This window comes from Osmerus eperlanus, chromosome 7 (assembly GCF_963692335.1).
Source record: "Osmerus eperlanus chromosome 7, fOsmEpe2.1, whole genome shotgun sequence".
NCBI classification, from domain to species: domain Eukaryota; kingdom Metazoa; phylum Chordata; class Actinopteri; order Osmeriformes; family Osmeridae; genus Osmerus; species Osmerus eperlanus.
In genome coordinates, this window is record NC_085024.1 from 19,871,013 (window position 1) to 19,898,987 (window position 27,975).

At 43.5% G+C, this 27,975-nt stretch overlaps 5 protein-coding genes across 11 annotated transcripts; 3 read left to right on the forward strand and 2 right to left on the reverse strand.

Moving 5' to 3' along the window:
* Positions 1 to 826: 826 nt before the first annotated feature.
* Positions 827 to 2,482, forward strand: cnfn (cornifelin). Its single transcript, XM_062465682.1, has 4 exons — positions 827 to 884; positions 1,067 to 1,286; positions 1,778 to 1,914; positions 2,156 to 2,482. Exons 2-4 carry the CDS (start codon positions 1,163 to 1,165, stop codon positions 2,243 to 2,245), a joined length of 351 nt encoding a protein of 116 aa, XP_062321666.1. The 5' UTR covers positions 827 to 884; positions 1,067 to 1,162; the 3' UTR covers positions 2,246 to 2,482.
* A 1,027-nt stretch (positions 2,483 to 3,509) lies between these two features.
* tlr21 (toll-like receptor 21) lies at positions 3,510 to 6,825 on the forward strand. Its single transcript, XM_062465596.1, has one exon. It carries the CDS (start codon positions 3,690 to 3,692, stop codon positions 6,648 to 6,650), a length of 2,961 nt encoding a protein of 986 aa, XP_062321580.1. The 5' UTR covers positions 3,510 to 3,689; the 3' UTR covers positions 6,651 to 6,825.
* Positions 6,826 to 7,112: 287 nt separating this feature from the next.
* Positions 7,113 to 10,548, reverse strand: si:dkey-250k15.4 (uncharacterized). 4 transcript variants are annotated; one of them, XM_062465609.1, is made up of 4 exons: positions 10,465 to 10,548; positions 8,605 to 10,032; positions 8,196 to 8,353; positions 7,113 to 7,978 (listed from the first exon to the last, which is right to left on the reverse strand). In XM_062465609.1, the coding sequence occupies exons 2-4, from the start codon at positions 10,016 to 10,018 to the stop codon at positions 7,316 to 7,318; spliced, it is 2,235 nt and encodes a 744-aa protein (XP_062321593.1). In that variant the 5' UTR covers positions 10,019 to 10,032; positions 10,465 to 10,548; the 3' UTR covers positions 7,113 to 7,315. The 4 variants fall into 4 exon arrangements, with proteins under 4 accessions (XP_062321593.1, XP_062321594.1, XP_062321595.1 ...); XM_062465610.1 differs by lacking the exon at positions 10,465 to 10,548 and adding an exon at positions 10,246 to 10,453; XM_062465611.1 differs by lacking the exon at positions 10,465 to 10,548 and adding an exon at positions 10,173 to 10,453 and having other exon boundaries at positions 8,196 to 8,335.
* A 748-nt stretch (positions 10,549 to 11,296) lies between these two features.
* Positions 11,297 to 14,493, forward strand: pafah1b3 (platelet-activating factor acetylhydrolase, isoform Ib, gamma subunit). 2 transcript variants are annotated; one of them, XM_062465670.1, is made up of 6 exons: positions 11,297 to 11,518; positions 11,887 to 11,976; positions 12,336 to 12,425; positions 12,712 to 12,828; positions 12,984 to 13,106; positions 13,296 to 14,493. In XM_062465670.1, exons 2-6 carry the CDS (start codon positions 11,896 to 11,898, stop codon positions 13,554 to 13,556), a joined length of 672 nt encoding a protein of 223 aa, XP_062321654.1. In that variant the 5' UTR covers positions 11,297 to 11,518; positions 11,887 to 11,895; the 3' UTR covers positions 13,557 to 14,493. The 2 variants fall into 2 exon arrangements, with proteins under 2 accessions (XP_062321654.1, XP_062321653.1); XM_062465669.1 differs by having other exon boundaries at positions 11,298 to 11,518; positions 11,851 to 11,976.
* A 2,960-nt stretch (positions 14,494 to 17,453) lies between these two features.
* On the reverse strand, positions 17,454 to 27,052 carry ceacam1 (CEA cell adhesion molecule 1). 3 transcript variants are annotated; one of them, XM_062465589.1, is made up of 17 exons: positions 26,869 to 27,052; positions 26,280 to 26,570; positions 25,352 to 25,633; positions 24,763 to 25,026; positions 24,354 to 24,629; positions 24,024 to 24,275; positions 23,645 to 23,920; positions 23,133 to 23,384; positions 22,754 to 23,029; positions 22,242 to 22,493; positions 21,703 to 21,978; positions 21,277 to 21,528; positions 20,536 to 20,811; positions 20,070 to 20,321; positions 19,559 to 19,831; positions 18,758 to 19,015; positions 17,454 to 18,530 (listed from the first exon to the last, which is right to left on the reverse strand). In XM_062465589.1, exons 1-17 carry the CDS (start codon positions 26,918 to 26,920, stop codon positions 18,433 to 18,435), a joined length of 4,158 nt encoding a protein of 1,385 aa, XP_062321573.1. In that variant the 5' UTR covers positions 26,921 to 27,052; the 3' UTR covers positions 17,454 to 18,432. The 3 variants fall into 3 exon arrangements, with proteins under 3 accessions (XP_062321573.1, XP_062321574.1, XP_062321575.1); XM_062465590.1 differs by lacking the exons at positions 22,242 to 22,493; positions 22,754 to 23,029; XM_062465591.1 differs by lacking the exons at positions 20,070 to 20,321; positions 20,536 to 20,811.
* Positions 27,053 to 27,975: the final 923 nt, after the last annotated feature.

A 27,975-nucleotide genomic window follows, 5' to 3' on the forward strand; every position in this document is an offset into this window, starting at 1 on the left:
AAACCTAAAAAGGGAGGGATAAGAGTGGATAAGAGAAGAGCTAATATTGAGGGTCAACATGAGCTACACTAAGCACTACACTAGTGTGAGGTTCACATTCCAAACAGAGATTGGACACAATGGTTTCTGTCGATGTTTGCAGAGCTAGTCACTGTGTCAAACAGAACACTACATTAGTAGTTGTTGGCTGCCTTACTCCTGTACACACTTTCATCTGGATCAATAAAGTTAATTGATATAAACATTTACACCTGGTGGGAAGTTGGAAGCTGTGATTGAACTAAAAGCAACAATTTGGTGAATTTTCGGTCAGTCAAGGATATCACTAGAGTAACCTCAATTAAGAATTGTGCTTGATGAGTAAACATTCAAATAAAGATATTGCGCCGACATCATCAATAAACACATTAACACAGCTACAGCACACACAGAATGCAGTCATATTTGTATGTCAATTTCACAGTCGAATTTCACAAACATAATATACTGTCCCAAAGACCTCTTGGGTACATATATACGACACATGACCATAAAGGGGCATGTGGTGTGTCATGAAAGGCAAAACATGCATTTCCACCGTATGCCTCTCCCTTCATGATAACGACACACGTCACAACAGGAGTTATGAACACTCCACCACATCCCTACACCCCAAAACCAAACATCTCCCTTTTGACTTGACAAGGTATTCCTGCAGGCAGACCCTTGGTCCTTCCGCAACGCCTTAATAACACAAAAGAGACTCCCCAGTGACCAACCTCGTCTTGTTAAAATGATGACGTCACTGCAGGTATAACAGAGGAGTACACTCCCATTTGGCGATTTCCTCAAGGGCACCCAGAATAATCGGACACCTTATTGGAGGAAGGGATCAACCCAAGCAGGTAAGAAGTTTCAGACGACTTAAATTACAATAACTTGGATTACGGAAATATATCAACAGTCGTATACAATTTAAGTATTATAAAATCAGATTGTCTAATTTTCTCTCATCCACTCGATTTCGCCGTCGTTTTGCTTATCCCTTTCCTTCGTCTCTCTCCCACCTCATTTCCAAAATGTTCAGTTTTCTCCCTAATTTCTTGTCACTACTTCTTCCCCTCTTCCACCTTTCCTCTCTTCACTATAATCCTTCTCCCCCCCCCCCCTCCCTTCCCCAGTCATGGCGTATCAGACAGAAGTGATCAGCTCTCAGCCACAGGTCACTGTCACAAGCTACACCATCTCCTCCAGCACTGCCGAATGGAGCTCCAATGTGTGTGACTGCTGTGACGACTGCGGTATCTGTAAGTTTGTATATGTGTGTGTGTGTGTGTGTGTGTACGTGTGTGTGCGTGTGTAGTAATTTTACTGTCAACCTTAAGATATATTGGTTGCTATCAGGATGTGAAGTTTATTTCCGCAAATTCGACAAAAAGTACATCTCAACAACATTACCGACCCTCCCTTTAAGTTCTCTTTTTGCTCTTAGTCCCTGCTGTCAGTTGTTCCAGCATCATGCTATCATACCAAATAAACAGGCCAGCATAATAACCTAGAGCAATCAATGAATCCATTTACATTTAGTCATTTAGCAGACGCTCTTATCCAGAGCGACTTACAGTAAGTACAGGGACATTCCCCCGAGGCAAGAAGGGTGAAGTGCCTTGCCCAAGCACACAACATAATATTGCACGGCCGGAATCGAACCGGCAACCTTCTGCTTACTAGCCCGATTCCCTAACCGCTCAGCCACCTGACTCCCTGTGATATGCTGATACGTCTCTCTCCTGCACAGGCATCTGTGGGACATTCATTCCCTGCATCCTGGCCTGTAAGGTGTCTCAGGACCACGGAGACAGCTGCTGCCTGCCCTTCCTCCCTGGAGCCATGATAGCCCTGAGGACCAGCATCCGCAGCAAACACCACATCTCCGTAAGTCATGTCCCCCTTAGCAGTCCCAGCCGTAAGGTTTGGGTCACACGGGTGAAACCCTCACTTAACATAGTCAGCGACATTGTGATTGTGATTGGTGAGTTTATGAGCGTGGGACCAGTTTCACTACTTGTAGATTGTGATGCATGAGAGGGAGACCACTTATGCTGCGGTCAAAAGTCAAATAAGGAATTGTCTAATCAGCTGCAACCGTCATGAACTGTCACGTGCTGATCCCCAGGGCTCCGTGTGTGATGATTGGGTCGTCATGTCCTGCCTGCCTCTCTGTGGACTCTGTCAAATGGCTCGAGAGCAGAAGTCTAGAGGATGATTGGTCGGAGGCCTGGGACAGGATGGGATTTAGAGACCGTCAAGCATCCATTGGAGGCGGAGGAACACCATGTGTCTCATGGCACTTGTGGTCTGGTCTGGTCTGTCTGTGAGGGGAAATTCTGGGTAAAGTTGCACATCCGCAAAACAAGACCACATGCAGACAGTGTTGTTTCATCATAGGCCGATAAAACCCCTAAGAATATGTAATACATGGAAAATATACAAATGTATTAAGTGAGACATTTACATTTAGTCATTTAGCAGACGCTCTTATCCAGAGCGACTTACAGTAAGTACAGGGACATTCCCCCCGAGGCAAGTAGGGTGAAGTGCCTTGCCCAAGGACACAACATCATTTGGTTAGCACAGCCGGGAATCGAACCAGCAACCTTCTGATTACTAGCCCGATTCCTTAACCGCTCAGCCAACTGACTCCCTTAGACGAGGAGAAATTGCAAGTTTGAAGAACAAATACGTATGTGTGTAATTATCAGTAGGAAAGAAACCCTCATGTCTTAGTAATTTTGATGACTACAGTAATCACATGTTTATTGTTAACTAAACCATGTCACATTGAGACAATATAGGTTTACATGAAATGTAATTAAATAAATGTTCTTTGGTGAAAATGCGATGATAGTTGTCATTCAAATCCAACTCCTTTTCTTATACATTGAGTTTCAGTTTTACATGCTATTCACTGTAAGTGAAACGGTTCCCTCTCCTGTGTTCCCTCTCCTGTGATTATTGCATGTTAGTTGCCCATCTTCCTCTTTTTATTGCTGCAAAACCTTGTTTGCCACGGACAAGGAAAGAGACGAGCTTCAAGATTATGTTGGAAAGGACAGACAACAGGAGACAACTTGAGGTATGTCTCCTAGGCAAATTTTCCTTCAGAAACATAAATTATCTTTAGATCTTTATGGACAAACACTTTTTTCTAGGTCAATTAACACTTGAACTGATCATAAAATGGATCATGACTAGAGATTTACATAAACACAAATACATACAAGTACATAAGGAAACATGAAATATCGTATTTGAAACAGCTTTCCTAAGGCGATTAGACATTAATCTCATAGAGGATTGGCTATCAACTGTTTATTTGTGGTCAATTGGCGAACAGTAACAAAATATGTAAAAAAGGTGTTACATAATTGTAAGATGCTGTGCTGACTAGTCATTGAAAATATTATTGAGTTTAATACCTACACTTTTTACTTTCTCTCTCAGAAGACATTGCCACTGTCTACTGCTCATCAGCTCAGGAGAGACATAAAAAGCAACAAACTCATTATTATTGCAAAGGCTGCGCAAACACAATATATCTGGGTTCAAGACACGAATGAAGTTCATTCATGAATGAATGAAGTTTTTTTTTGTTGCTTTTAGCACATGATTTTCTTGACCACAATTTAACTGTTTGTCACTCAACCAAGATGAAGCGTTCTACAAGCCAGATGATTGCATTAGTGGGAGTTGTACTTTCCCTTGTGCAGTTTACACTGTCTTATAGTTACAGAAATTGCATTGAGGACCCAAACTCATCCTATCAAAACTTCAGTTGCACCCGACGCGGGGCGAGGAACATCTTTAAGGACATTGTAGTTGACCTTCCCCCCTCTGCCACCACACTAACAATCTCCTTCAACAAATTTAAAGACATACCTGACAACACCTTTGCTCACCTTCCTGACCTCACAACCCTCAGGATAAACTTCAACCACCAATTAAGGACCATTGGCAAGCAGGCCTTTCATAACCTGGATCATCTTAAAAGCCTTAACCTATCCTGTAACAATCTGTCACTGCTCAACAGTTTAGTGTTTAAAAATCTTTCTAGTCTTACTTTCCTCTCTCTGTCCAATAACACACTAAAGGGGCTTCAAAAAAACCTATTCTCTCCAGTGACCAATTTGGACACACTAATATTACGGCAAAACCTCTTGTCTAATTTCTCAGAAGTGGCTGAATCTGTGACTCCCCTGCAGAAATTAAAGAAACTTGACCTGTGCTGTAATAAACTAACGTCTATAAGGCATTCTACAGTCACGAGTTTACCCAAGAGCCTCACAGCCCTATATCTCTGTAGAAACCAACTATACACATTATCTTGTGCAAAGACATTCCTTGGAAACATCAACCTGTTGGATCTTTCCTATAATGAACATCTCCCTTCTACGGCTTTCAAAAATGTCGATCTGAGGCATATTAATTATCTGCGTTTACGTTCAACTAATGTCACAATTCTTTACCTGTTTAAAGTCAGTAATGTCAGAGCAACTCAAATAGACTTTTCTGGTATGGGATTGAGCAACAATTCACAGCTGGAGGAATTCTGTAAGCTGTTAAGAAGTAAGGTCAAACATGTCAAAAAGATGATGCTTGGAAACAATGGGATCAGGACTTTGTGGGAAAACACATTGTCCAGCTGTCCACCAATTACCGTTACCTTAGACCTTTCCCGTAACTTCCTAAGGAATATAAGCTGTCTTCAATTTCTTAAAGGACAGGATCAAATACAGAGCTTCAGTGTTGAACATAACCATCTCACTACCCTAGTGTCGTGCATACAAATGCTCCCTTCTTTAAAAAATATGACAGAAATAAGCTATCGATACAATCGCATACTGAAGGTAGATGACTTTGCTTTTGACCAAACCCCAAATATCAAGACTTTAGAGCTCAACATAAACACAATTGCCTATCTTGGCCGTAAGGCTCTAAAGGGGCTGAAAAACCTTAAAACACTTCGTTTGGACAACAACCTCTTAACAGATCTGTTTAATGACACATTTGAAGATCTGCTTAGCCTACAAACTCTGAATCTTCGTAACAACCGCATAGCTGTTATTTTTTACAGAACCTTCTTTTCCCTGACAAACCTCACAACCTTAGATCTTGGGGGGAACAAAATCAGTCACTTTGAGAAGTCGGCCCTAGAAGGACTCAAAAGTCTCAAAAAACTCTACCTGGATGGCAATCATTTAAATCAGATAGACAGCACTCAATTCAGAGTGTTTCAAGACACACTTCAAGTGCTCGACCTACAAAGGAATCAGATTAGATACCTCTCTGAATATGTTCGTTCTCCATTTGTGAACTTAACCAAGCTCCGGGATCTGAAACTGGATAGCCAGATGCCCTATGGAATCAACCTGTTACCTCATGCTTTCTTTCGTGGCCTGAGCTCCCTGACGTCCCTCTACCTTACTAATAATCATATCACCAACTTTGCAACAGATGCTTTCGATGATCTGACAGGCTTAAATTTCCTCACGTTGGACAACTCTTGTGCAGGGGTGGTGCAGCTGCAACCAGGCGTCTTCAAAAACCTGCGAAACTTGCGCAAGCTGATAGCTGAGAATATGGGCATCCAGAACTTTTCCAAAGAGGTTTTTGGGAATTTGACATCTTTGCAGATCTTGCAGCTCAACCATAACGTGATGCAGACCTTAGACGTGGAAGTACTGGAGGCCCTCCCAAAGCTGCGATACCTGGACATACGTAACATCCCTTTCAGCTGTACCTGCCCCAACAATAACCTGCAGAACTGGACCGTACACAATAAGCAAGTTCAGCTAGTTTACCTCTACAATCTGACCTGCCCAGGAGAAACAAATATCCACTTTGTCAACTTTGACACCAAGGTTTGCTTCATTGACCTCGGGCAGTATCTCTTCATCAGCACGTACATTGTGATTATTCTAACAATGCTCATCCCTGTCCTGTACACCAAGCTGTATTGGAAAATGAAGTACAGCTACTATGTGTTCAGGTCCTGGTTTAGCGAAAGCTGGCGCCGACTAAGGGAGGAAGAGGAAGTGTATGAATATGATGCATTTATCTCTTATAACTCTGCCGATGAGTCATGGGTGCTGGAACATCTGCTGCCGAATTTGGAGGGGAACGGGTCCAATTTTAAACTGTGTCTGCATCACCGTGACTTTGAGCTGGGTCGTTATATCGTCGACAACATTGTCTCTGCTGTGTACGGCAGTCGCAAGACTATCTGTGTGGTCAGCAAGGACTTCCTTCGCAGTGAGTGGTGCTCACTAGAGATCCAGCTGGCTAGCTACAGGCTATTCCATGACCTTCGAGATGTCCTCCTCCTGGTATTCCTCGAGCCCATCCCTGAAAGACAGCTGTCTGCCTACCACCGCATGAGAAAGGTCATGCTGAAGAAAACCTACCTTCAGTGGCCTGAGCCAGACTGCAGCGACCCGGTGCAGGCCCAGGAGCTGTTCTGGAACCAGCTGAGGAGAGCCCTCAGTACTGGGAGTAGCAGGGTTGAGGAACTGGGGGAGAAGGGGAGAGAGGATAAGGATGCCACGAAACACAGTGAGAATTATGAAGAAAATGAAACCATGGATGATAAAAGACATCACTTGCTGGCTTGATGGAGCACCTGCTTTCGTTCCTTAAGGACTTGATCAGCACAGTAACAACCTAAAATGTGACCCTAAGGCATTATAGTCACAATATTAACCATTTACAAAGCTTGTAATCAATGTAATTTACTCCCTTGGCAATGATAGAAAAAGATGATGTATTTCACTCGTTTTATTACAGATGACATACATGTGCTAAGTGTGCCTGGTAATCTGAGTAATTCCAGTGGGTTCAAGAACCAAAAAAACAGACAGGCGTTGAATGCTTTAAGATTTCCTTTGAATTCACATGCATTTAAGCTCAGCGACAAAAAATGCCTGACCCACCATTACTACTTAAAATGTACATGTCCTTTTCTCTCCACAACGTAAAACTGACACTTTTTTTCTTTAACATGTTTCTATGACATTAAAACAATATTCTGATACTAAAGATAGTCATAATTGTGTTTTCAATGTCCAGGTCGACTGTTGTTTACTACATTTAACAAAGATGAAAAATACTTTGGCCTTGAAATCATTTCTGCATACTTCATCACATGAACACAAGGTGTATTGTTATTTGTAAACGATAAGTTTTGATGGTGTAAATGAATGGTGTATTCCCTCACAACATAAAATGGTTTAAGCACTGGGCACAGGTTTGTCTGTGGGTGGGTCTAGTGGATGTGGAATCAGTAGAGTCTCATTGGGGGAAAGGACCATTTTTCTGGACTGGGGAAGGCTGGCAGGAAGGCCCTGGAAGGGGACAGGCCTCTCTCCAGCATATGGGATGGGGGGTAACAGGTCATGTCAGGACAGTGGGACACGGGTGTGGGGCTGGGTGGGGGTCGGTTGAAGCGGTAGAAAGGGTGGAGCTGGCGATTCTCTAACGAATGTTGAGGTGGAGCAGATGAGGAAGAAGAGGAAGCACGTAGACGGCTCCTGTCAAGTTCAAAAGGATTTTGAAACACTTTAGGATCGCCCTCTGGTGTCCACATAGGGTTCTGCACGGAAGACTGCCTGCTCCTGTCATGCCACTGAGGCCCCCCACCTCTCTCTATCACTGTTCCTGTTTGGTTGGGAAAGCTCAAATCCAGGTCATACCTCCAGATATCAAAGCAATCCTTCCTCGTTGTCTCTCTCGCTCCCCTTGTCAAGTGTTCATCCCAGGAGCGAGGAGGACAAGCTTGCCCCCCCCGCTGTGTGGCGGAGGGAGGATCAAACATGTGGTGGGGCGACGAGGCACAAGATGGCAGGATGTCCATTTGAAAACTGGAGGAGGCGGGCGGTCTCAGTAACTCCCCAAAAAGATCTCCTACATGCTCCACAGTGTGGTTGGTAGCCCATGGAACTGACTGAAATCACACAAATAGGAAAGCAATGGTAAGTTCCCACAAATTATCAATCAAATTTAACACCAAAGTTTAAGTCAGAGATACTTGCACAGAGCAGGAAAGAAACAACACTGTTGAATGTGTGGGATTTATGCAGAAAGATTCATGTAGACATTTAAATCTGTTATATCCTGACAAATCGTCAGGGGCCGGGCACCCTGAATGTTCCTGCTCTCACCATGCCCTGCCCCTGCTGTGACTGTCCGTCCATCTGTGACTGAGGTGGAGAGACCCTGAGCGGACACAGCTGTTTCCTCCTCCTTTTGAGGCCTGGTGGTCTCTGTGGCTCCAGAATGGAAGACTGCTCCATGCCTGTCTCTGTGGAACCAGACTGACCTGTAGGGTTAGCAGAACACATAGAATATATATTTTTGTTTTAAGCAGTAGTAGCAGCAGTGGTACTACAGTAATTTGTAGTTAAACTACTAATAGCAGTAGTCAGGCAGCGAGTTAATGTGTTTTGGGAGTGGCTTTGAAGGGTAGGGATATTTTGGTTTGAAAAATTGCTAGGCTCGCAAAACGTACCTACCCTGCCTTTATTATCCAGTAGATCATACACACATTTGATAATTGGGCCAGTGCCTCACCTGCTGGTTGGGTCCCACTGACCCGATCAACAGCAGGGGGTCTGCTGCTCAGGCCCTGGGGTTCCCGGATGGGCCTGGTACCGAAGCTGAGACGCCGCTGCACCTTGAGGAGGTTCTCCTGGAGCTGGGGGCCATGCCTGTCCCTGAGGGCCTGCAGAAGAACCTCCCTGCTCTCCACCAGCAGGTGTCTCCGACTGAGAAGGGGCAGCTCCAGAGACCTGCAGAGACGAGCCGCCACCGCGCTCACAGGGTTGGGCCTGCGCGCTTGATCTGTCTGCCGGGGCTCTGAGCTCGCACTGACCCGTTTGTTTAAGGAGGCCTGGGCTAGCTGGGGGCTGGGGCTGTCTGACTGTGTGCAAGGCTGTAGATATCCAATGTTTTGAGGGGTCTCCTTCTGACTGAGGGCATTCACTTGTGTGTCCTTGAGCCTTGAGTTTTCCTTCTGCAGTAGATATTTGCCAACTGTTTCAGGAACCACGTGCCTTCCCTCTTTGCTTTCAACTGCCGGTATGTGGAAGGGGCTGTCTGTTGATGAGAGTAGAGCAATGTCGCAGTCTGATGATGTCACAGTGCCCCGTTGTCTCTGACCTGGAGTGATGCCGGATTCATAGCTGTTAGAACGGCTGGCTAAATTCCCCTCCTCTTCTACAGAAACCTGAATACATGCATTATTGTTTTGTACAATTCCATGTGCATCCCCACTTGAGCAAGCTGTGATGTCCAATGTAGATTTGCAGTTGCTCCGGACTTTTGTACTAGTTGTGGCTCTTTCGGCCTTCTTGTTATCTGAAGCTTTGTCGGTTTTGCAAACACCAACTTCCTCCGTGTTGCAAACTGGCCCAGGAGAGATGGGGAAAATGGGAGAGTTCAGAGCAAGGGGTAGGGGCGCGCTGTGGTTCTTCTTCCCTCCCCAACGCCGCCCCGTTTCCAGCTTCCTCTGTTCACCCAGCAGGCGCTCGATGTCTATGGACTTCACCTCATGGTTGAACAGCCCGTGGTGCCCTGTGAGACGGCTGTCTGTGATGATGCTAGGCTCCTGTGCGGAGGGGAAGACTCGGGCAAACGGCGCGTCTTTGCGTGAAGGAGGGCAAGTGCTGCTTTGACAGCAGCCCTGACAGTGGTCCCTCTCTTTATGGTTTTGGTGAAGACGGTGGTGTTGCGATATTATCTTTGACCCTTCTCCCTCGCATCCTCGTACATGGTTCCTTTCCTTGCGTGTTTTCAGTCGTTTGGCTTTGTGCTTTTGGCTATGTTTGGCTTCTGTGTTTTTATTGTGGCGTGTGCAACATGTGTATTTTGAGGTGCATCTCATAATTGGGCTGCAGCTTTTTCCTGAAGTCTTCTGGTGCTTTCTGAAGATATGAAATATATTCTGCTTGTCAGTTAAGACTTTCCCATGTGAGTGGCTCATCATTAGGTGGATGACAACTGGCATAAGAGAGATGGAAGAAATAGCACAGCATTAACAACAATTTGCTTGAATAATTTGTAGTTATTCTTGGGAATTACATTTATAAGCGGATATACATACAGCACAGCAATCAAGATACTGTAGCTTGCTTCCTTACTATAGCCTACTTCCAGAAAATAGATTTTCAGAGGAGATAGAAAGCATGGTAAAATGATACCAGTATTTCACACTTAAAATAAGCAGCTAGCTGGCGGTTGGATCGATCTCAATGTCCGATGTGGTGGTAGCTTAGCATTATGCTAGAAACACTACTGTTCTTCTATAGGCGCTAGCCTAGTGTACAGTATGTCGCTTTGGATAAAAGCGTCTGTTAAATGAATCAAATTTAAATTATTTAAATGATACTAGTACAGTTAGTTCACTGAACTGTAGCCTAACTTCTTACTCACGGTCATTTGACTAGTTGCTGTGGTCTCTTTATTCAATATCTGTCAACTAGCTAGCCTAATTAACTCAATTGGCGCAGGTGCAAAACAATTTGCTACAGTAAGTAGACTAGACAATATTACACACGCCGCAAGTAGGCTACAGCACAGTAGAGTGGTGCGTAGTCCAGTAGCTCGTTGATGAAAATATCAAAATATTCAACTAACTATTTCGTTACATGTGGTTTCTGAATTCTCCTTACATTATACGGATATAATTTACGTTGCTAGCTATAGATGACAAGCAAAAATGAAACGATACAATGAACGTCCTGGAGTCGTGCAATACAATGAAACATTGATTTTCGTTTGAATTGTCGGTTGCGGGGCAACATTTAGTTCGCTCTCTTCCTAGCAACCTTGGTTGATCAACTGGAGCCAGAAGGGGGATAAGCGTGCGTTGTTTTGGCATACGATTAGACCACTACATTCATTTGACTGATCATTTAAATGCAAACCTTAAAAGGGGGTTTAGTCTGTCAAAAATCACTCAACATCTGTAAATGCTAGTTCAGTAATGCCATACACTCAGTTCCCCAAAAGTCCGTTTATTTGAGCGTGCATCTCTTAAATTTGGTAGGGGATTCATAACATAATCATTAGGCCAGTTTCCTCTCATGAAAGGTCATTAAAGAAGATTCCCATGCATGCCTGCGACACAGTGTTAATGGTGGGGCACCAGCAGACAGCAGACTCATGAGCCGCGTGTTTTAGTACCGCCCTTTCAGCTCGGCAGTCTATGAATGGACGACTCCAAGACAGACCTCTACGATATTTATGTAGCTATCAGATTATTTAAACTGGTGGGTCCTATTGTATTGCACATACACATCAATTAACTTGATTAATGACTTGTATATACAGACAGAACATTGTTTAAAGGGAAACTTTCGTCAGTAGACATAAGCTACATTTTTATCGAACTGGCCAACTCCCCCACTTTTGTTAATGGTACATTCGGCCCTGACATGATTTTCTACTTTCAGGAACTACAGAAAAATAAACCAAGCTCGACAAGGTAGTGCATTCATTTACTTGTTTTGAAACAAATTAAACCGTTTATTAGTTATGGTTGTTTCACCCATGCATCCAACGGCTAGTGCACGTCTTAAGTTTGCATTTTGCATTGTCAGGCTACTCGCTAAAGCAGTGCAGTTCTACTGGCATCCTCACATGGCAAAGGGTGGTTAGCTTGATCGCTAGCTAGCTAGCTCTCAATGCCACAATCCACAACGTTAGGCTAACTGTCCAGTTTCCTTGCATTTACCAGTGCTTCTCATGTATAAAGCCCATGGATGATTTACGTAGTCCATTAACTACTACACTACGTAAACCACGATGTGCACATAGCCGGGCAAACACGGCTATCTTTGTTTTCCTTTTCAGTAACCAAAGATGAGCGCAGGAGAATGTAACCCCGCCGCCACACCCACCTCTTGTGTGGACGTTCAAGGAGATGGACGATGGATGTCTTTGGTGTGTTGTCTCTGGTCTTAAGATGCGTCTTAACAATATTATCTAAAGTAGTCCCTTATCACAGCTCAGGTCATCTCCTCAATTATCTACAATTTCATATATGATATGACATTTTTTTTTTGTATCTGAATTCCTTGCAATAGACAATATGACTAATGTAATTTGTTATTTGAATCAAGTAATCGTCCATTTTCACAATTTTTACCTGGATGTAGAGAGCATGCTTTAACAACCACTGGTACTTGTTTGTAAACTCGCATGCACAATACTGTAGATATTGATTTTAATCTGCTGATGGTTGCAAATGCCAGTTTTTAGAAGTATTAACACACCTGTCCTGCCTCGTTTCATGTTCATAGCACAATCGCTTTGTTTCGGACAGCAAGGGCAAGGAACCCGACGTCCTGTTTGTTGGGGACTCTCTTGTACAGCTCTTGCACCAATTTGAGGTAAGATACAGTACATGTTCATTGACTGTATTCCAATTTTCAGTCTAAACCTCGTTCCCAGGTCACTCATCTACATTTCAAATCAAAGGGCTCCCACTCCAATATGGTTAAAACATGTTGTGGGGCTCTATTTGTGTGTGGAAAAATGCCAGACTCAATACATTTGTGCAAACTGTGAGGTTGTCTTTTGATGTTTTAATACATGTAGTCTAATATTAATTACTATTTATCCATATATCGGGTTCAAATGATTTGAAACTATACCCTGTGTCCTTGTTTTTGTCAGGTGTGGAGAAAGCTATTTTCCCCCCTCCACACTCTAAACTTTGGTGTAGGCGGTGATGCCACACAGCATGTCTTATGGAGGCTGGGCAATGGAGAGTTGGACCACATCAGCCCAAAGGTATGCATAGGGGTGACCACCTCAACTTAGCATATCCCTAGACCAAAAAACATTGTATTCATTAATCCACATGCTTTGTAATCAAGGACTATTTTCATTTTAGTAATGAAATTGCCAGCTTTACTACCGTGGTGTTCTTTGCTCTTTATTCGTAGGTTGTGGTTCTGTGGGTGGGCACCAACAACCATGGCCACACCGCAGAGCAGGTCTGTGGAGGCATCATGGCTATTGTCCAGCTTATCAAGAACAAGCTGCCTAATGCCCACACCCTCGTTCTGGTAGGTTTGTGACCCTGCTGTCTGTCTTGTCCTTTTGCTCTGTGGATGTTGTGAGCTCGGATGGTTTTCAGATTGTGGTTGCTATTCATCAAATATTAAAATTGACAGTTTGTTCTTAGCTGTCCGATACTGTCTGCCCTCGGTATTCACGTCCTGTCTGTTAGTCTAATCTTTCATTGTCACCCACAGGGATTGCTACCCAGGGGTCGGTTGTCCAACCCTCTGCGAGAGAAGAACAGCCTGGTTAACCAGCTAGTCCAGGAGGGTGTGTCTTCACTCCCCCACGCCTCCTTTCTCAACGTGGACCCCGGCTTTGTGCTGTCAGACGGAAGCATCTCCCACCAGGATATGTACGATTACCTCCACCTCACGCCCAAGGCCTACCACGCTGTGTGTACGCCCCTACATGCACACGTCAAGACCCTGCTGGAGAAACCGGCTGAGAACTGAGGACCCCCCCGCCTTACACTGATACCCACTTTCCAGAACATACACACTACTGTAGTCTCCCCCCTTTCCCTCCCCCCTGCCCTTCAGTCCTGAGGAATGTGATGGTGTACAGTTTTTGGTCCCAGCAACACACTGTAAGATCGATATTCCTTGTTTTAACTCAATCAACAAGGCCATGGGTGTTTCCAGAGATTAGTGCTGTGCTGATTAGTGCTGAGCTGTACCCAAAACATGCCTCCTGTTCTCCTTCCCCAGGGCCAGGCTTGTTCACCACTGTGCTGCTCTTCATGGGACCATTACTTTCAATCAAATTGTAGAAGCTCTGAAATAAGCTCCTATTGTTTTGCTTGTCAGCAACAGCTGACAAGTTTTTTTCTTATCTTCTTAGGTTACTGGTAGAATGTATTAGAATTTGTCAAAGAAATTATGATCTCATCGCTATCCCATAAAATAGTTTTATTCCATTATATCCACATTTCTTGTATATTATCTATCTTTTTCTCCCTGTTTTGGACTTCTGTCAGTTTTGTTAAGTAAATGTTCTTTTTGGTTAAGGCAGAGACTGAAAGCCAAAAGGATGCCACAATGTCATTGAATGGAGGGCAATGCTTCACTCTTCTGACAGTGATTATACTTGTCTCGTACTTGTTTATGCTTTTTCCGCCGTTTGTATCGAACCTTGCCATTTGTTTGGATTCTGTTTGCAATCTGGGATGAACATGTCTGTACAAGATTGTGTTAACAGTATGTTGCTTCATGAAGTGAAAAGGTATGATTTTTTGTGTGTTACATTTCCCTGTAAGACTGTATGTTAAGTGCTTCTGTGGGCCTATCAGGGCCCATCTTGCTTGATAAGCGAGGTGTTGCCTCATTTCAACAACAGTTGTGGAGTAGAGCTATGTCTGTGATGGCAAAACATTAAAATGATCTGAAAGTTTAGCACGTGTGGAAGGCACTTTTTGGGGTTTCTTGTTCATGTGTTGTCTGGTTGCCTAATTTTGTTTTGTGGATGTTAGAGATGGGAGAGGAGATATATTGTGTTTGTCTCCTTATCACTATTTAATTTAGTTTTGCATGGTTGCCCACTTCTGCCAAAGCACTGCAGCAGAGAAAAGAACACGGTTGAAGACCTCTATTCAAAATAGATTGATGTTCATTGCTGAATAAGCTGATTATCATCTTCTGCAGAAATATCTCATGAAAGATAAGATGTCTCTTTTAATGATGACCAATTCGTATCAAAATTGTTTACTGCTGGATTTGTTATTTGGGTTTGTGAGTTTGGGAAATGTGAATATTAAGCCATAATAGTTCAAATATAATACTAAAAAGCTTGCATAGGTTTAGTAGGCCTACTCCTCCTCAGTGCCTTGAATTAGAAGCAAAACTGTAATAGCTGCAAGGCATGTCCTTGTGATTCTTTGGTGAGCAAAACCTTTACATTTAGTCATTTAGCAGACGCTCTTATCCAGAGCGACTTACAGTAAGTACAGGGACATTCCCCCTGAGGCAAGTAGGGTGAAGTGCCTTGCCCAAGGACACAACGTCAGTTGGCATGACCGGGAATCGAACTGGCAACCTTCGGATTACTAGCCCGATTCCCTAACCGCTCAACCACCTGACTCCCTAAAACCTTGGGAGTGCAGTGAATTGAACTTTATAACAGAAGAGCTAAAAAAATAAATAATTTTGCCTGGGAGAGACTTATCCATAGGTTTATAGCTACAAAACTTCAGTGTGTTCAGTTCCCTCAAACCTGTGGGTTCAGCATGAGCAAGAACGCAACCACTATAAGAAGCGTAAAAAGCTTATGGCATCAGTACTGGTGTCAGCACATCTAAAATATCTACAAAGAGTATGTTTTTTTGCTCATAAGCACGTTAGCTTGTTTAGGTGGAGAGGTATTGTATATCTCCCCGCAGGGACCTCGGTACGGTTTGTTGTCAGTTTCTGTCATTAGGTAGTATCTGCTTACAGCTTTAAAAACTTCTCTTCGTGGGGGATCAAAAGACCTAAGCGTGCTTTCTTTCTATGAAAGACGATGTGGACTGTGCACCTTGTTTAGTAGGATTGTATTGCATGGAGGTGAGGAGTTTAAATCAATCTTAGCATAACCGTGTAGACAGCTCTCTCAGAGCAGGTGGGAATTGTCTTTACTCAAAGTTGTCCTGAGGGCAGAAACGTTCCCACCTGCTCCGTGCGAGCAGAAACCCTACGATCCGTAACTGGAAACTCATCAATTAAACTCAAATATGATGTCCTGCCGCTGAAGAATGTTCTGTGATAGTGCTTGCTGATAGTCTGCTTTCATCGCTTGAGCGGAGAATAGCATAACATGATTTTCTATCAGATCTGCAATGTCTTATCCCATATCAGTTTTTTGCCATGTTGGGTCATTGTCATAAAGGGCCCACATCCGTGCATCTTCCAAGCATCACTCAACAGTAGTATGAAACGTTGTGTTGGCATGTGGCCAGTCTTAAATGCCCTGAGTCAGTGCACGCATTAAGACTGTGCAGGTGTGAATGTGTGAGGGCTTGCTTCAGTTTACAGTATTGGCCAGACAAACAGGAGACAGAAAGGACAGCTAACGGTTGGTTTCATCCTGTGAATCAACATGTCCAGCAGAAACCTTCATAAGGGACTGAACGAATTACTTATTTCATCCAGTAGCCTAGGTTCTGCAGGGTTTATAAACACGGGGAGCAAGTGGAACATTGTCTCTGCACGCACGGATTCGTTATGTTTTCTCCAGTGTTACTGTTCTTTTTTGTATTTGTTATTTTCGCTGATGGAGGTCAAGGTATCGAATATTTGTTTTACTCAGAGTTGTTACGTATTTTTTTATATATTGTTTTTATTATGGTTTAGGTATATAATTATCCTAATTTCACTGTCACTATGTTTAAGTAAGCATGCGTTTAAATGTCTGTTCCCCTTTGATATCATTGTCGAAATAAATGTTATGAATTTATTAATGGCATATTTTGTGTACCCTCCCTTTTCCCGTATTAAGGTGGAACCACACTGGAGGACCCACAGAGGGACAATCTGGAGACGGTCCAAACAAAAGACAGTAAGGAAATGAATGTAATACCAGCGTTGGCGTATGTAGTTGTTACCAGGGTAACTGGAGTAGGTTATCTTGCCTGAGGTTGAGATTGTTGTGTGCAGCCGCTACTGAGGTAGAGTTCCGGAGACCCGTGAAGCAGAACGGTTCTTCTGGAGAGCCAAGTCGTCGGTGTGACTATGACAGTTAAGTGACACGAAGGCCAGGAACATCCTCCAACAACAGATCGAGATTGACTTTGGTAAATTATTCCTTATTTTGTGTTCTCAATGTGACCCAGGACGGACAGGAGCGAAAGTTATCGCAAGTTTATTTTGCAAGGAACATGTCAAATCCTACAACAAGCCCAGAATGAACTGTGAGTAACCATGGTCTTGGAGAACTATATTTTATATTTCAACATGTTAATGTTGTATATACATTCAAAATGAATTGAAATAAATTCATATTTCAATTTTAAAGAGGTGAATTCAAAACCAACAAATTCGGTGATGTTCAAATGTCAATATTAAGTAGGCCGGCCTATTCAATGCCTTTCAAAATTCAAAACATGATGTCACTGATTTGCTTCCATAGATCTGTGGACTGCCGTAAAACGAAACTAATAGGCCTATTATAATGTTTCATGGTCTTACAATCTCCAAAATGTTTGTTTAAGCAAATTATATAGCTTTCCTAAAAGCGTCCATTTGTAATCCTGTGTTCGGCTTCTTCTCTCGGGCTTCCCATCATCACAAAGTTGCTGAAAAGTGTCGGAGGAATGGATTCCAGAATCTGAAGACCTGTCGAAGAGAGTTGAAGAAACAAAAGAAAGACCAGGGCAAATCCACCACACCCATTTAAGGAAATTCACTTTCATAAACCATGCCTCCATAACATTTTTGTATCATATATTCCATTCAAAAGGAGCATGTCCCATTTGCAAATATACAGCATATATTCCATATTAATGCTAAGAGGTGTATTACCACATACTTGCATAAATACGTACTTGTTTGTAATAAACTTATAGAAAATAAATCATCTTTGCGATTCAGATGTCTTTGGTTTGTCCTGAGGGGCAGCATATGCTAAGGAAAAAAAATCTTTTCACAGTTTGATCACGGGGAATGTAACCAATATTGCACCCTGACCTAGACTACTGGTAAAAATAAATAAATTTTGAGACACAAAACTTTATTTAAGAAAATAAATCACAGAAGGGAAATATAAACTATCTTTCACAAGAATTAAAACGTGATATGTACATAATCACAAAGTTTTTGTTAACTGTTAATGCATGTATTTTGTAGAAGTAGCCTAGAACGGCGAAAATAAAATATTTTAATTAGATCGGTAGCCTAGATTCATTTGACGTAAACACAAAATTATTGATGGATCGTACATTAAACGTACATTAAAAGGTATTTTGCTGAATATAGCTAAAACAAACACCGAGACACGCCCCTTTAACCCGTGATGGCATCACTTTAGGATTTGTGCACAGAGAGTATAATAGAACACTTTAGTTTGCACATCTTTCTTTCTATTTCACCTCACACTCTGCTCCCTTGCCTTTTGTTCTCTTGCCTACAAACATTCCCAAAGGATGGGTCTAAGCCATATGAACAAAACTACACCATCTTTTGTTTTGTTGGTTTGTGATTTTGGCTCAGTTATGACTATATTGAAAATGCCAATCCAGTCTTTTACAGATCATTGGAAGAGAAGTTAAGGGAGGAGAGTGGATAGAGGGAGGAGGGGAAGGTCTATCAAACGAAGTGGTCTTGGTATTGGAATTGTTTCTCCCTGTTTCTACTGAGGGTCTCAGTGGGACCACAGGTCATTGACCACAGGGACGAAGAGAGCGACCAGAACCATCAGCATCAAACCAGCACTGGAGTGGAGTGGGAGGACAGCATTTCCTGAGAGGGAGACCAGGCAGAGGAGAAAGGAGGGAGAAGGTGGAGAATGTTTTACTTTCGAAAATGATTCTGTGTCATCGTTTGACAAGTACAACCAATGAAACAGATAAAACGTTTATTTTTATTTGTACAAATAACTCTTAAGACTACATACAGTTAACATCCAAAACCACTGACATTACAATCAGTATGATTTAATTTCCATTGACCCCCCTCCACCCACTTACCAGTGATGTTTAATTTGTGAATCTTGGACATGGTGATGTTGGTCACGGAGTTGATGGCATTGCACGTGTATTTCCCTGCATTTTCGGTCAGGACTGTTACATCCAGTATAGGGTTGTTCTTCGACAATGACTTCTGGTTGAACAACCAATCATATTGGCTGGTTGGCCAGGAGTCGGCCGAGCACTTCAGAGTGACTTTGACGCCTGAGCCAATCACAGCAGAGTCAGGCCCACTGATCGATATATCCAGAGGGCCATCTGTGCAGAAAGGGATTATAGAAGAGTTACGATACACTGACCTGGACACCTGATGGTCTGGATTCACATGGTCAGGTTAGCTACTACAGGCAGGTGTGTGCATGCATGGAAGCATCCAAAATAAAGAGGACACAAAGGGAGTCAGGTGGCTGAGCGGTTAGGGAAGCGGGCTAGTAATCTGAAGGCTGCCGGTTCGATTCCGGCTGTGCAAAATGATGTTGTGTCCTTGGGCAAGGCACTTCACCCTACTTGCCTTGGGGGAATGTCCCTGTACTTACTGTAAATCGCTCTGGATAAGAGCGTCTGCCAAAATTACTAAATGTAAATTAACGTAACCGTAACAGGGCACTGTAGAAGGCTCAAGGCCAATATGCTTAATACATTCCTCCGTCATAATGAATGAATATCATTGAATTATGCTGTTTGGTCATGCTTAATGTGTAGGGATTTGGAAATAGTGAAGAGTGGCTTATAACTCTATTTACATTTATGCTAAATGCATACATGTAACTCATGGTACACAAGGCCATAAATAGTACTTACAGTTGACCTGTAGGTGGTATGGTGGACTGGTATGATTACCAGCAAGGTTGGTCGCCACACACTGATAGGTTCCATTGTCAGAGAGCGTCACAGGATTGAAGTGCAGAGTGTTGTTGAGGATGTGGAGAGATGAGTTTGTGGAGCCGTAAAGTGAGACGCTGTTCTTCATCCAGTAGAGGGCGCTGTAGGACCCGTTGACTTCACATGTAACTGTTAGTTGTTTGAGGTTTATTGGCGTTGTGTTGGGTTTGACTGTTACTGATGTGATGCCCGCTGTGGAGTGTAGGGATAGTGTCAGGCAAAGTGTCAACACGGTTCCTTCCATACAGTGACAGATTCAACGTGTTCTGATATTAATTGCTATGTAGAATCAGTGCTTGCTGAACAATACCGTAGGGAACATACTGTAGTGTGTATGTTTTCTAGCCTTCCTGCCTATAGGTCATGAAAACAAGTGGATAAAATAAATGTTTTTGAGATTATCTATGCATTTTGGATCAATTACACTTACCAATGATAGATAGACCCTGAGAGGCTGTGCTGTTCTTGTTTGTGATGTTGTTGAAGGCCATACAGGTGTACTCTCCATTATTGTGTGAGGTCAGGGGGCCAGATTTAAACTCTGGGCCAGTGGCCACCTGGGAGCCATCGAACCACCAGGTAAAGTGGCTGGGGGGCTGAGAGGAAGCCGAGCAGGTAAGGGTCACATTGGCCCCCAACTCACTGACAGTTGGTCCGTGAATCATGGGCTTCCCAGGTCCATCTGTTACATAAAATAAATAAAAAATGTATTCATATAGCACATTTCATACCAGAAGGCAACACAATGCGCTTCACAGAAGGGGGGGGGGGGGGGGTACAGATGTGAACCCGACAACCTTCTGTCATGACCCTTGTATTGAATGAAGAGCTACCTCAAAGCACATGGCTGGTACAGTGAGACTACTGAAACACACAGGTATGGCGATATAACTTACAGTTCACGACAAGCATGTATCCAGGACTGGTGTAGTTGCTCACAGCATTACTGGCTGTGCAGGCGTAGACAGCCTGGTTTGAAAGCTGGACGGTGTTGAAGGTTACTGTCCTGTTGTCCATGGAGAAAACTGTCCAGTGATCAGGGTGGAGGTACGAGCCGTCCTTCATCCAGTGGATTGAGGGGGCTTCTCCATCCACACTGCAGGTCATTGAGAAGGACTTGTTCAGTATGGCTGGTTTTCCTCCGTCGCTTATGGTTGAGAATGTTATTGGATCTATGAGATAAAGTGAACACATTTTGGGAGTCAGGTGGCTGAGCGGTTAGGGAATGAGGCTAGTAATCAGAAGGTTGCCGGTTCGATTCCCGGACATGCAAAATATGTTGTGTCCTGGGCAAGGCACTTCACCCTACTTGCCTTGGGGGAATGTCCATGTACTTACTGTAAGTCGCTCTGGATAAGAGTGTTTGCTAAAATGACTAAATTTAAATATTGGTATTGCTTCATGGCACTGCTTGGTGATATATTGCTACCTAGGTAAATACATAGTATTATTATGAATCTTTTTTTACCAAAAAGCCATAGAGAAAAAAAGATTCACTATTTACTTGTTAACAGGACATCATAAGAACTGTATCTAGGTTACTTGCATATTAACCGTCTAACAAATGACGCAACTAATAACTATTTAGTGGAAAGAAGCCTGAATTCTACTGCTGACATGAAATACGTCATACTCACGGATGACAGTGAGCATCTGAGAGGCTGTGCTGTTCTTGTTTGTGATGTTGTTGAAGGCCATACAGGTGTACTCTCCATTATTGTGTGAGGTCAGCGGGCCAGACTCATAGACTGAGCCAGTAGCCACCTGGGAGCCATTGAACACCCAGGTGTAGGTGCTGGGGGGCTGAGAGGAGGCCGAGCAGGTAAGGGTCACATTCACACCTGACGCGGCTAACCATGGTCCAAACAACATTGGTGTCTCTGGTCCATCTGTCAGGGAGAAACCGGTTCAGAAAATGGCAAACATCTAACAAAAACTGTTAGTTTTTTAGCAATTTGTGGGTGTAAATTGTTAGAGATTCTGAGTATTATTAAGGGAAGGACTTGATGGAGCTAAACTGTACAAAATGGTATTGTCTCCACATTGAAAAAAACTGTACTCACAGTTCACCACAAGGCTGTATGGATTGCTGGTCATGTTGCTTACTGCATTCATGGCTTGGCATTTGTAGTCACCCATATCTGACTGCTGGATTGGGTTAATGATTACTGTTCGGTTGTCCACAGCAAAGTTAGTTCTGTTGTTGGAAGACATGAGCAGGCCATCCTTCCACCAGTCGACGTGGTCGACTGGTCCTGTCACATTACAGTTCATGGTGTATGACTGACCCTCAATGGGTGACTTCAGGGGTGTGTGGATCTGCACTTGTGTGATGGGTGCTGTAATGGGAGAACAAAGGAACGGTATCCATCGGTGAGCTTTTTCAACGCGACTGCAAAAGTTCAACACGTTGTGAGAGTTGAATGGTTGTTTTGGGAAAGCATGCCAAGTTTTCAAGCAAATGCTGAATGCACAATGAATGTCTTTAGCCAACCGATACGTTCGTACGGAGTAAGATTAACCACATATCTGGCATCTACTAAATGTAGCTGAAATGAGAAAATCAAGAACAATCAACAAAGTAGCACAAAATCACACTCACAGATGACAGTGAGCTTCTGAGAGGCTGTGCTGTTCTTGTTTGTGATGTTGTTGAAGGCCATACAGGTGTACTCTCCATTATTGTGTGAGGTCAGCGGACCAGACTCATAAACTGAGCCAGTGGCTACCTGGGAGCCATTGAACACCCAGGTGTAGGTGCTGGGGGGCTGAGAGGAGGCCGAGCAGGTAAGGGTCACATTCTGGCCCGTCATGGCCAACCATGGGCCCATAACGACAGGAGTGTCTGGCCCATCTGAAACATAAAGCTGATTATTAGACAGAATCACTACAGTATTGGCCTGATGCCGGTAACAGGAGATCCATCACTATTATGATGATTCTCACGAAGACCACACAATAATCCATTCATCAGCACAATCATCAAGTAAAGTGTTCAACTTCCTTCAGACAGTCAGTAAGGACTTTCAGGCTTAGAAACGTTCTAAATTTATTCCATCGCAACTCACGTCATTAACCATTAAAACCAATTCTGTTCTTTCATTGACTACTCACAGTTGACCATGAGCGTGTAGTTGCTGCTGTTCATTTGGCTTAGAGGGTTGGTCGCAGAACACTGATAGTGTCCATTGTCAGAGAGAAGGACGGGGCTGAATGTGAGAGTGCTGTTGTCCATGGAGAAGACCCTTATGCTGTCGGGGTAGAGAGGCAGTTGGTCCCTCATCCAGTGCACAGAGTAAACACTTCCTGTTGTTTCACAGGTCAGGTTAAACGTTTGGTTCGCTATTGGCTGAGCTCCCAATACTTTCACCGTGGCCATGGTAACCGGTTCTGCACGGAGAGAACGGGTTAGGATCATAGGGAAATCAACTGTGTACATAAGCGAGTCGTAAACAATTTTTTAAATGGGAAGTTGTGGTCTCATCCCACTCACCAATCACGGTGAGCTTCTGAGAGGCTGTGCTGTTCTTGTTTGTGATGTTGTTGAAGGCCATACAGGTGTACTCTCCATTATTGTGTGAGGTCAGCGGACCAGACTCATAAACTGAGCCAGTGGCTACCTGGGAGCCATTGAACACCCAGGTGTAGGTGCTGGGGGGCTGAGAGGAGGCCGAGCAGGTAAGGGTCACATTCTGGCCCGTCATGGCCAACCATGGGCCCATAACGACAGGAGTGTCTGGCCCATCTGAAACATAAAGCTGATTATTAGACAGAATCACTACAGTATTGGCCTGATGCCGGTAACAGGAGATCCATCACTATTATGATGATTCTCACGAAGACCACACAATAATCCATTCATCAGCACAATCATCAAGTAAAGTGTTCAACTTCCTTCAGACAGTCAGTAAGGACTTTCAGGCTTAGAAAAGTTCTAAATTTATTCCATCGCAACTCACGTCATTAACCATTAAAACCAATTCTGTTCTTTCATTGACTACTCACAGTTGACCATGAGCGTGTAGTTGCTGCTGTTCATTTGGCTTAGAGGGTTGGTCGCAGAACACTGATAGTGTCCATTGTCAGAGAGAAGGACGGGGCTGAATGTGAGAGTGCTGTTGTCCATGGAGAAGACCCTTATGCTGTCGGGGTAGAGAGGCAGTTGGTCCCTCATCCAGTGCACAGAGTAAACACTTCCTGTTGTTTCACAGGTCAGGTTAAACGTTTGGTTCGCTATTGGCTGAGCTCCCAATACTTTCACCGTGGCCATGGTAACCGGTTCTGCACGGAGAGAACGGGTTAGGATCATAGGGAAATCAACTGTGTACATAAGCGAGTCGTAAACAATTTTTTAAATGGGAAGTTGTGGTCTCATCCCACTCACCAATCACGGTGAGCTTCTGAGAGGCTGTGCTGTTCTTGTTTGTGATGTTGTTGAAGGCCATACAGGTGTACTCTCCATTATTGTGTGAGGTCAGCGGGACAAACTCATAGACTGAGCCAGTAGCCACCTGGGAGCCATTGAACACCCAGGTGTAGGTGCTGGGGGGCTGAGAGGAGGCTGAGCAGGTAAGGGTCACATTCTGGCCCGTCAAGGCTAAGGCCCTACCATTGGTAACTGGCATTTCTGGTCCAACTGTGGAAAACAATGACATTCACAGTTTTTTTTTTTTTTTTTTAACCAGAAATAAAACACGGCGATTTCAATACTTACAGTTCACCAGCAGACTGTATGGATTGCTTGTCTTGTTGCTCACTGCATTGAAGGCCTCACATGAATAGTTGCCATTGTCTGAGCGCTGGACTGAGTTGATGGTCAGTGTTTTGTTGACTACAGAGAAGTCTGTCACGCTGGCATCAGAGATCATCTGGTTGTTCTTCATCCAGTGGATGTAGTCCGCAGGACCAGACACATTGCAACTCAGAGTAAACGACTGGTTCTGAATCGGTTGTTTGCCGGCGCTGTTCACCATAACTGCTGATATTGGCTCTGAGTAGAGAAAGAAACCACATGTTTTCATTCGTGAATGAATTGAGATGTGGCAGGAGAGGGAAAAGCAACAAATATCCAAACAATTTCAAAATGGCTCACATGCCTCATCCTGGCTTAAAAACATCCTTACCCACAATCCTGATCATGGTCGTCACACTGGCTGACCTCCGAGTGACACTGTTTTGAGCTGAACACGTGTAATTTCCTGTTTGGGTCTGTTTGCTGTTTCCCAAAAGCAGCTGTGTGCCTCCCTGGTTTAACGACTGCCCCTCAAAGCTCCATTGATAGGTTGCATTGGGGTTGGACTGGGCGGAGCATGACAGAGAAATGTTGGAACCCACAATGTAGGCGGCCATCTTGGGGTTGGTTGTTATGGTAGGGTCACTTGGGCCATCTTGGAAGAGAAACGGTTGGCATCGTCATGGTGATCAAACAATTGAGTAAACACGAGCTAGCACGTTACCTGCACCGTCTCTCAATGATGGTTCAAGCCAGAGAACACTTTGCCAATCATCCATGCCAAGTCAATACAAGTGGGGTTTACACTACACACAAGGCACTTTTGGCAATATGCTCGTAAGAGTCACTGTGTCCGATCCGTAGAAACAAACCGAATACATTGAAACACACCGTCATGGTGTATCACCACACACAGCACCATGATGGGACACACGTTAACATGCATTCATCTGGAAGACTTTCAGTGCATGACAACTTACAGCTAATTTTCAGACTTATAGACTGTCTGGCCATGTCGTGACTGATGCCATTGGAGACGTTGCACCTGAACGGCCCCGTGTCATAGCGGGTTACCGTAGCGATGCTGAGAGTGGAACCGCCATTGGTCAGCCGAACCAGACTGGCATTGACCTCAGAGCTGCCATTAAGCCAGAGGTAGGAGAGGGAGGAGCCAGTGGTGACAGAGCAAGTGAAAACTGCTGTGTCATTTAGCTCCACCAGGTCTGTGGCATCGGCCCTCAGGGTGGCGTTTGAAATGGGCTCTGTGAGGAGAAGAGAGCAGAAGTCATTGTCACATATACCCACACAGGTTCCATCCTTTTTCTTGAAGACGTAGGAATGATCTTGTCTTTCTGCTTTTTTCTGCTTTGGACAGAAACATACATTATGACCTGTTTAGGGTTGAGCTTCCGAAAAAATCTCCATAGCTCTTGATAACCATAACTACGGCAAGTGCTCGGAAAAGTACGTTATGGTCATGTGTTGTTGAATTTTGGATTAACTCCTATCCCAGGCCTACCCTTGATTTATGACTGAACAAATATGGCAAAGACAGCTTCACCTCAGTTAGCACTGGGATGTGTAAATGCAATGTTTTCATTTCAAATTCCTTCATTTGTCAGTTGAGATGAAATACATACACAGAAGTCTGTGTTTGTGCGTGTGTGTGTGAGAGAGAATTTAAGTAATAAATTAGCATGTGTGCATTTTGTTAGTGCACAACTTGACAAGATAGTCAGGAAAAACTAGATTTACATAAAGATAGAGAGACAGAAACACAGACAGACAGGCAGGCAGGCAGACTGACATACACACAGACAGACATATATATAGACAGACAGGCAGGCAGGCAATCAGAAACAAAGGCAGAAATAAAGACAAACAGGCGGGCAGACAGACACGTCTTACCTTGGACCGACAAAGTCCCAATCAGTTGCATGGACCCTCGTATCAAATATAGTCCTGAATCTGCCACCTGGACAGATCTTATGGACAGAGCCAAAGATGTTGAGTTGAAGGTGATCCGGCTTGTCCATATAGGATCAACCAAGGAACCTTCGGGGTACCACATGAGGATGTATGTTGATTCATGAAACCACATCCCTCCTGGGATGGATGTGTCAGGGTACACCTGCAGTGTGACATTGCTGTTCACAGCTGCAGGATTGGGAGACGCAACTATCGTCTGACCCCTAACATCTGAGAGGATAAGGTATCATTAGGCTTTAATTGCAATAACTCTGAACTGATTTGGTTAAATAATACATTAGATAAAATATGAATATAGGTTGGTTATGTCTACTGTATATATTTAAACATGTATATTTTACTTTAAACAAACATTTTATTTACAAACAAATGTATGTATGCATGATCTTTCACCTGTTGGACATGATTGAAATTTAAAAAGTACATCAAACATAACCAATCTCATCACTGATCTCTCACCTAATGGAAAATAAACCTTTAAAAGTTTTTGTCAGTCATTCAGAATTACCTTTACTGGTGGTGAGAAAAACCAGGAGAGCACACAGCACAGGATACTCCATGTTACCTGCTGAGAAATTAACGGTATGATTGTAATACCGCAGCCACAGTCCTTTTTGAATTAGCAAATATTTGTTCAAGTTTCACAGTTTATGGCTCAAAGGATTCAAATATAGCCTGCCGTCAGCACTGACACACAGCAGCACACCCTTCCACGCCCCGTTATGCCCTGGTCCACTTTTAACAGTGTTTTGGGTTGACACACTGGGGTGTGTTCATGTTCGTGTTTGTTATGCTTTACTGTAAATCTGATGAGTTCTATATGCACCCTTGAAGGTGCCTACATATGGCACAACGAGTGAACTGATGAATAAGTGGCCTATTCAGAATTAAAAAGACACTGATTAACTACTGACACGTGACACAGCAATACTTTTGAAAACACAACCTTCAGCATATCTGAAATATCCTCTGCATATACAATAAATGTGTAACATTTAAATATATATATTGACATAATGAGGACTTTTCACCCTGCAATATTTCCAATATCAAACAAGTACATGAAACCTGTGTGGCTGCTTTACACTCCTACACACAGACACACACACACGCACGCACACACACACACACACACACACACACACACACACACACACACACACACACACACACACACACACAGAGAGAGAGAGAGAGACACTCACTAAAGACCCTTTATGTGGATGTAAGACTTTGTCATTGTTGAAAGTATCAAGTCAGAATTTAAACAGCTTGTCAGCATGGAATGTCATCCTTTTTGGTTAGGAGGTTAGGACAACTTCAGTACACAGTATGATGTTTGCGGGGTTTGCAGCAACTTCAAGTAATACTATGATTTTTATTTACAGTAAGGTAATGTCATTGTAATATCCTGTACTTCCTTACTTCAGTACACAGAAGATCATACAGGTGGCATGCATGACACACAGGTGTCTACCACCACATGATGACTAAGAAGAAATACCAATTTGCACAGAAACCATTGCCCAACCATACTATACAGTCTTTTAGTATGTTATCGTGTTCTTTCAAAAACATATGCTGCTATCTTACTTAAACAATTACATTATTTCGA